This window comes from Dufourea novaeangliae, unplaced genomic scaffold (assembly GCF_001272555.1).
Source record: "Dufourea novaeangliae isolate 0120121106 unplaced genomic scaffold, ASM127255v1 scaffold412, whole genome shotgun sequence".
NCBI lineage: Eukaryota > Metazoa > Arthropoda > Insecta > Hymenoptera > Halictidae > Dufourea > Dufourea novaeangliae.
Window position 1 is genome coordinate 538,998 of NW_015374293.1, and position 8,534 is coordinate 547,531.

At 42.2% G+C, this 8,534-nt stretch overlaps 1 protein-coding gene across 1 annotated transcript; it reads right to left on the reverse strand.

Annotated features, from left to right (window-relative positions):
- Positions 1-766: 766 nt before the first annotated feature.
- Positions 767-6,843, reverse strand: LOC107192789 (UNC93-like protein). Its single transcript, XM_015582126.1, has 6 exons — positions 6,556-6,843; positions 4,708-4,994; positions 3,580-3,805; positions 1,968-2,127; positions 1,554-1,821; positions 767-1,038 (listed from the first exon to the last, which is right to left on the reverse strand). Exons 1-6 carry the CDS (start codon positions 6,819-6,821, stop codon positions 767-769), a joined length of 1,479 nt encoding a protein of 492 aa, XP_015437612.1. The 5' UTR covers positions 6,822-6,843.
- Between the last annotated feature and the right edge of the window lie 1,691 nt (positions 6,844-8,534).

Here is an 8,534-nt window from a genome sequence, read left to right on the forward strand (position 1 = left end):
CGGGAGACAATTGATCATTCACGGCACAATAAACGATCAGCATCCGACACACAGAACACACAGATGTGTGAAACACTGACAGATCCACGCACATATATACATACACACGGTAAACGTGATACATATATACATACACATGTACACAACGCATCATCACATAGAGACACCGGTACAGTCGAATGGCAATTATGCACATTAAGTATACAATTAAATTAAGCAGCCGTAGCTTTAGCTTGAATGTTAGCACCTAGCCACACGATGTAACATTAAACCTACGTATTTAAACAGAGAACGGAAGATGGAAGTCTTTAGCGGTTAAGCGAAAAATACCTGTGTAAAAGTCTAGTAGGTGTCCACAAGAATAAAATAAAAACATATATTGTGGTACAAATCACACAACAAGATCATACCTACAGGTCCTGACTGCGTGCTCCGCCGACTCTTGTATGTATATATACAGATAATTTTACTCGCGTCTGACTTATATGTATCATTTTTTATGTATGATTCTTATGTATAACGGAATTATACATTATTTACACGATCATAATACGAGAGTTAACAAAAAGAAAAAACAAAATATTTCTCTGTATATTCGTTTTCAACACGTACAATGTATCGATGTTTCCAGAATTCACATTGCGTATCCCCTGAACACTGTAGGGTCTTTTCGTATTTTCCCTTGACGCAAGGAGAATGTTCGAACCTAAAAGAATAATTGGACAAGACAATACAATACAATAAGGGTTCGGAATGATGCATTATTTCAAAGTTTCGTTGTGTCGTTCGCGTCCCCGTTCCCCACTAGCTCGAAATCGGGTTTCGGTTCGGGGACTCTTCGTTCAGTTTTCCCGCTCCATTCGATCAGACCGTAGCCGATCATTCCGAGGCAAAGGATCCCGATCAGAATGTACAGTTTCGTTTGCGTGCAGAGATAAGGACTGTACGCGTACGTGATGACCGATCCTGTGGATTCCCATAGACGGAAGTTCGAGAACGCAGCTTCCTCTTTGCCAGGGAACAGTATGCCAGATAGAGCTAAAGATGCGTGTACAGACAATTTCAAAATGACACTTGAAAGTCTCTTTATACTAATTTCTTAATCAATATTAAGAGATCATTGACAGACAGCAATGCAACTACATATTCGAATTTAGCGCCAATTTTCCGAAAACTCAAGGAAAAAGTTACCATCAGCTGAACAGAGGAAATTCTACGTTTTTAATTGTTAGTACCATCGAATCAAGGAACCGTCTTTACCAGCAGATAATAACATTCGAACCTATCATCGATGGAAGTGGACACTGCTGCTAAATGACCAACAGAACTCTACTTTTTATCACCAGATAGCAACTATTATAGACGAAAAAGGACGCTGGAAATATTGAATGCTCACCACAAGATAACAGGAGATAGGAATTTCATTTTTATCGACAGTTATTTACCACGGGTGGCATATTCACAGCTACTCTTACTACTCCAGACAGTAATAATCCTGCTCAACGGTTTCCTGTCACTGATAAGTAGGATCACGTGAAAAAATATCAACGTACCATTAACTTGTACCAGCCACATAGCATCACAAAGACCCCACAATCCAGACATCAGGAAGAACATGGAGCTTCGATCAGGTGTTGGCTTCCAGCGCAACAGGAATATCAGGATTCCCAAGTGAAGACAGAAAGCGAATATCATTAGAGCCTTCCGGCCAGTCAGCTTCATTATGGACCCAGCGCCTAATGCAGCTATAGCGTTCGTGACACCGAAACAGATCATCACGTAACCGATGTTGCTGATCCCCCAAGCGCAGGACACAAATGACTGAAGCACAAACGTCGGTGGGTCTGTTATTGAGAGCCAACATACATCAAACATCTAACTCTATCTCGTTAAGCGTTAAAGAATGTAACATTTCGTTTTCCTGGATCCACTGAAAATCATAAAGAAGACGACACGAATTTACTCACGGCATTGTAATCGGCGAACAGAAACGCCTGTTCAGCTCCAATGAATATAATGATCGGCAGTATCAGCAACTGGCTCTTCTCCTTCAACAACTTCAGCGTCACGGCCAGCAGCTTGATCCCTGACAATCCTGTGGCAGAACCGGATCTACCTCTATTGTATCTGTAACGTGTACCAGATGCGTGCCACACAGGATTAGGACAAATATACAGGGTGTAAATTTTAACTCGAGCACCTAAATTATTTCCGCTACTATTGAATAGGGCATTCTATTTAGTAAATTTTTTTTACATTCAATAGTAGCGGGATAATTTGAGTGGTCAAGTTAAAATTAACGCTCTGTATACTATATATTCAAGAATCTCGATTAATCGTCGCAATTATCAGTCGCGATTCTTCAAACGGTTACAGTATTGCACTCCCCGTTCTGGATTAATCCGCCCATCAATTCCGAATTCGCGAGCGGATCCGACTCGCTGTGAACGATTTATGGGTATACGCGGCGGAACGCATTTCGTTACATGCGTAAATCGATTTCCGTCGACTTCCCTCATGTGTCTCGACGTAGACGGTTCACGGTGAATACACCGGAAGCTCCCCTTTTTCTTCAGCCGCCACGGAAAAGCCAGGCATATTGTATAGTTGTCCGCAAGTTTCGGTGTACCGAAATCCCCATACGACGAGTGTATCGGTTTCCAATATTTCTTCGATCAGGCTGATTTTCGTAACAAGAATTCCGAACGTGTAATCGGATCCCAGGTGATGCACACATGACTGTGCGATACAATTTTCTTCGTATGGAACCACATTCTTGTGGAAATTCGGAGTCGAGGATCTTGTACGTGCTTTTGGTCGATACGTCTGATCAATTACTGAGTTGTTCTACTTAAAGTAAATACTGACGATGATCGGGAAGTACAGTGAATAATGGATGATTTATGACATTTTACGAGGAAACATATCGAACTCGCACACGCCGATTTTAGTGAAACTTATATGGGAGATAGTTTTCCGAAAAATATTAGATAAATACTTCTTTTTTTAGCTGCGATCGGCTATGTTAGGGATGTAAATTTTGAACATCTCGGAAACTGGAAAGAGTAGGAAAAAGTTCTTTCCTTTTAAATTGTATGTTTTTAAGCGGGGAATTTAGATAACTAAGAAAATTAAACAAAACATTTAATATCGCAGTATAAATGAAGGAATATCATCCAATTACCATCGTTTAATTAACGCAGACAGGAATAATGAATAATTGCTCCATGCCTTTTGTCGAGATTGGGCTTCACTCACAAACAACGTTTGTTGAATTTTCTAATTAACTTTCACCGAAAACGAGGCCTCGTGCACGGAAATACTATTCTATTATTTCCATTTCAAATAAACCCCCTTGCAATAATATGAATCCCCATAAAATCAGCAGTCTTGTGCTAACTCGTTCCAAGCGATTGCTATAAATCGCAACGGTTTCGTGATTTACGGGCGCAAGTTAATACCGCTGTACCTAACTTCGGTGACAACAATGGTTGGTTAAGCTCGCAGCCAGAGCAGTTTTATTACGCCCGAAGAATGCACGGAATTGCTGGGCTGGCGCAGATCGAGTAAAATCGTTACCTCGAGAGGGAATCGACGCCGAACGCGACGATTAAGGAAGCGGCTATCATGCAACACAAATAAATGCCGGATATCAGGTGGATCCTTTCCTCGGGCGGTCGATCCAATTTCGGGCTCTCAGCGTCGCCGGATGTCGCGCCGCAGAAGTTCGCGCCGCAAACTTCCGCGACTATGGTGCTGTTCAATATTGTGTTCGTGGGCACAGCGTCCATTCCGTAGGAAAGAACTGTGGACAAAAATATCGAAAATATTCACGGATATTCAATTAATCCTAAATGCAGTCTGAAAGTTCTAAACGACCAACTGTGAACAACATTTGATCCATTATGGTGATCCCGATCGAAGAAGTTTTCTCAATTACCGTATGTTCAATTGAGTCTAAAAAAAATATTAACAAAGTTTTCTTCTGAAATATTAAGATCAACATTCCCTGTACAGTCAGTGGATTTTATTATGAATATCGTCATCGATACTCTTACCACTTTTAAAATTCGATTTCCCAATAAGAAAAAACCACTGACCCATATTTCCATTGTGCGCCTGGAATCATCGGTAACTGTAATCAGACGGCGGGAAGCGCGGGAAATTTAAAACTCGATAAGTCCGTGGAATTTCGTTCCCGAATCAGCGTCTTTACTTTTCTACTTAACGTGAGACGGGCCAGTGTACCGTGGTTTCGCGTGCCTCCGTATCGCCGGGGAAAACGTTAAAAGTTTCAGGATCCTTGAATTCCGAGGATCAACCCGAAACGCTCATGAATAAACCCCACCCGTCCCGTGGGATTGCACCAGAAGTACACCAATACACCGTCGTTAAAAAAGAAACTCGTGAACGACGGTTCTGTTACCGTTTTTCCTACTTCTATCATTTATTTCGTTCGTTTCACAATTATAGGAAATCGAGACGAGATAATCTCCAAAAAAGCTTTCTATACAAACATAACTAGGTTTTATTATTAATTTTAATATTACACGGACAAACATTTATTTCATTCCTTTCGTTCGGTGGATGAAACAAGACCGCCCACATTATCAATTCCCTAACTCTTTCAACCAGTGTGACTATAGCTTGCAGTTAGTACACAGTTGGAGGAATTCCGTGACTGTTCCTGCAACAAAATATACGTACCTGCCGAAGATATAAGATTACCCCAGACCTGGGCCATTTGATAAAACATGAAGAACACGCCGAAGAACCTAGTGACGAGGACATCCGTGGCGACATCCGAGAGTGTTGCATACGCATCAGCCGCAACAGTGAGATAAGTGCATTTAGCGCACCATAGGGGCCCAGCCCCGATCCCGACCATCAGTCCAGCTGGTATCATGGTGTAGAATTTCGGGTAAAACTGAGCGGCCATAAACGGCACGTAAGTCAAGATGGACAAGGATATCGTCCATTTACAACCCAGCCAGCTGCAACGAGAGAAGCCGAGATAAGGATTGCTTTTATGGTCGGGCCACGTTTCGCAGAACTTCGCTCGCTCGGCGAAGTACCAGGACAGAGCGAAGTTTCGCTACTTTCTTTTTTTTCTATCTTTCCGTCACGTTGAACGAAGCAGGAGAACATCAGGTGTCAGAATAATATTTTTAACGGGGACGAATCGCTCGCTGGGATATTTCGCAAAGCGGATTGGGGATCCACCTTCAATCAAGTGGATTACGCCCGGCGATAATCTGCCATGTTACTGGGCGCGCGGCCATAAATATGGATCCGATGTGTGTTATTTTCGGACGTAATTAAGTGTTAAGCGGATACGGGACAAACGCTTCGTCTGGTGTCTCTTCGGTGCGAGTAATTGGTATTATAATCGTTTTTTTAACGAAGCTCTGTGATCGGTACAGACGGCTCGATTCGATCTGTACACTCAAGTTTAAAAGGCTATTCCACTTTGATGGTCGAAATGGTGGAGCTATATTGAGGGATTTTTTCCTCAGAATACTTCTTGTTACTTGACTATACGTTCTGCCAAAAGGAACAGTAACAATCTACACGGAAATAAATTCTTCCGTACATTTATTACACCGGCGAAATATCAGTTCGCCTAACAAAAACGATGTTTGAACGAATAATGGATCCGGTGAAGTACGCGTCGATAGCCGGAAGTGATGTAGGCGGATGACGATCTTGTGTGCCAAGTTGAAAATTTCATGGACCATAAACTTCAATAATAAAGTTTATTGTCCCTCCGCTACGAGCGTGTTCAAATGCAGAAAATTCGTCCCATGAACGAGACTATCCAAGCATCGCCGTCAAGATTGTAACAATCGCGTTAAATTAAAAACAGGCGAGAAGAAGAGGTTACGCTTCTCCACTTCTGTCTCTCTTGTCTAGAGCACCCTTTCGCTTTATTTGCTCCCAGAATAAAATGTAACGTAGCGGATTAAAAGATACAAAAGGTAAATGCTACCCCTCCTCGACTGCTTGACCCTTTTGTAGTAAACAGGTCACGCGTACTCGAGTACAATTGCTGGAAAAAGGGAAGCGGAAAGACGCTTTCACCATTCGGCGCCGCGTTTTAAATACGCTGTAACGTTACGAGCGGTACCACCCCTGACACGACCGTATCACTCGTTACACGCGAAAATTATAGGCCGCCCGGCAGAGTTTAAGCTTCCCCGAGGGAAAATGCTCGGCAAACCGAGCTCCTTTTGGAATGTTTTCGACGTGAGGTTTAGGGTTCCTTTCCGCGAGGGTAGATCTTTTATGAGCCATTTGAAAAGCGTTTCTCTGCCTTAAAATCCAGAAAATTGATAGATATTTGGTGAGGGAAGCTAGAATTTTTTACGATATTCTAGAAACGTTTATTTAGTAGGAACAACATAAGCTACAACTTCAAAGAGAATTTCTCCAAACGTAAAAAATACGTTTAATACTACAATTCCTAAAAGAAGCTAAACTACTTACAAGTGTAATTAAATTAAAAAACACTGTGGTCGCTGATTACTACACAATAAAAAACAAACATCTAATTACCTTATGATCAGAGTAGGCAGGAAGATATTGCTGAATATCAGGCTCCCGTAGATCGACGCCAGCGTGAACGTTCCCAGTGATTGATCGGCATTGATCGAACTCTGTAGATTTGTGGCGCCCATGAACGCCGTGAAGTTCACCATGAAAGCTAGCCCGATCACCAGCACGTTCCTGGTGATCCGCCATCGTTCCGCCGGCTCGTAACCTGTACTTTCCGTTCTCACTTTCACGAACTGTCCCGTTTTGTCCCTGTTATCGAGCGTCATGGCTCGACGGCAACCTCGCCCGGCTTCTTGACACGGATTCGAATGACGATAGAGTGAAAGAGAGAGACGAACCCAGGTCGTTAGATCCCGGTACAAAGATCTACTCGAGAACCACGTCGTCTTTGCGTGACTGGGGTCTTCGCGTCGAGAGAACTTTCGCGGTTCTTCACGCTACCAGAGAGACGAGGATAGTTCAGTGGTGCATGACGAAGTCTATCGGTTTGCGCTACGATTTAAATATTACCGCGATACCGACACGCCGGGAGTACGAGAGTCTTCCTCCACCTCCTCCACCGCTTATCAATGGCACTCGAGGTGGTTCGGGCGACTTTCAGGGACGTAGAGTTAACGATCCGGTGTGCTTGGAGGACGGAGGATAGGAGATGGTCTCATAATTGCGGCCTCTGCCCGTGAGTAGCGACCGTTCCTTCTGTTTGGAATCCTGGAACAAAGGGATGCTGGTAAAATACTGGTGTTTCTCTGGAGCTAGGTCGGTGTAATTCTAGTGTGTACGCCGGGGGAACTGAATTGGTCCAGCAAGGACAGTGGGTGAGTTAGCCTCACAGATATAGTCTGATTGAATCAGTTGGCGGCTGGTCTTTGAGGTTTGATAAGCGAATGGAGGTTTATTAATGTTACAGGATCATTGGGCTTTATAGTAACTGGAGAGCGAAGAAGTAGAGACGATGAAGGTTCGAGGGAAAAGGAAGATATAGGGGGAACCTTTTCTTCTTCTTCCTATTGTCCTCTCTATCTACAGGAAATCCTCGATGAGTGTTTGAAGGCTTCTCGGTACTGAACATTATATATTTCATAAACTAATAGCCATATTTGGCTGAAACAAATATGATTGACTTCAAAATTCCAAGCTCTATGACTGTGCTAAATCTCATTAAAATGTCAGTGTTAAACCTGGGGAGAGAGATGGGCAAACTAATTACCTAGATAAAAAGTTTCGAATAACGAATAAAAAAAAGTATTTCGTCATTTTTAATTGTTTAAACGTGGAAATTTCCATTTTTATAATAAAATAATACTTCTTCATGAATAAATCGACATTTGTCGATCAACTATTTAATCTCATTAACTGTTTAAAGCTCAGAACGACACCCTGAGATACTACTGCTTTTCACTTTGTATTATCGCGACCGCTACGAACAGCTTGGGTTTTTCCGCAAATTTTGAACTCGCTAACCATAATATTTTTCATTCCATTGTTTCTTTAGGACCGTACCCCTACCACGAGTCATATAAATACGAAATTCACCTTCCCGTAATCAGTTCTTCTTCGTCCTTTAACGAAACAACATTCGCTCCAATGTATTGAAAGTGCGGAAAGTTGCAGAGATTTCAATTGAAAAACGTTTTGCGGTGTGTGTGTGTGTGTGCGTGTTCTTCGTGGTGTAGGCTATTCGATTAGTGATATTGCAAACAATCATCCCATGCATAAAGATTTCATTCAACATTCCCAATCCATTTTTTAATCTACATAAATTTCCAATATTCCTTTTACCTCAAAAAGTTGTCTACACATGTTCCCAGCATCGGACAAAAATTATCATTCCTAATTACCCCGAATCATAATTTTCCTCGAGTTCGAATGCAATTATCGACAAACAGGTGTTTGGTCGCGACACGAAAACGCAGATTGGTGGAAAAAACGTAAGTCGTAGTAGAAATTTCCATACAACTTTATATTAACGTGAGCTAGTC

Excerpts from the sequence above, each read along its gene's own strand:
- LOC107192789 (XM_015582126.1), bottom strand. The coding sequence starts at position 6,821 with ATGACGCTCGATAACAGGGACAAAACGGGACAGTTCGTGAAAGTGAGA. Across the intron at positions 2,128-3,579 it reads GGCGTCGATTCCCTCTCGAG|ATACAATAGAGGTAGATCCG; the intron begins GTAACGATTTTA and ends TACACGTTACAG. Across the intron at positions 1,822-1,967 it reads TGTTCGCCGATTACAATGCC|TCATTTGTGTCCTGCGCTTG; the intron begins GTGAGTAAATTC and ends TTTGTGCTTCAG.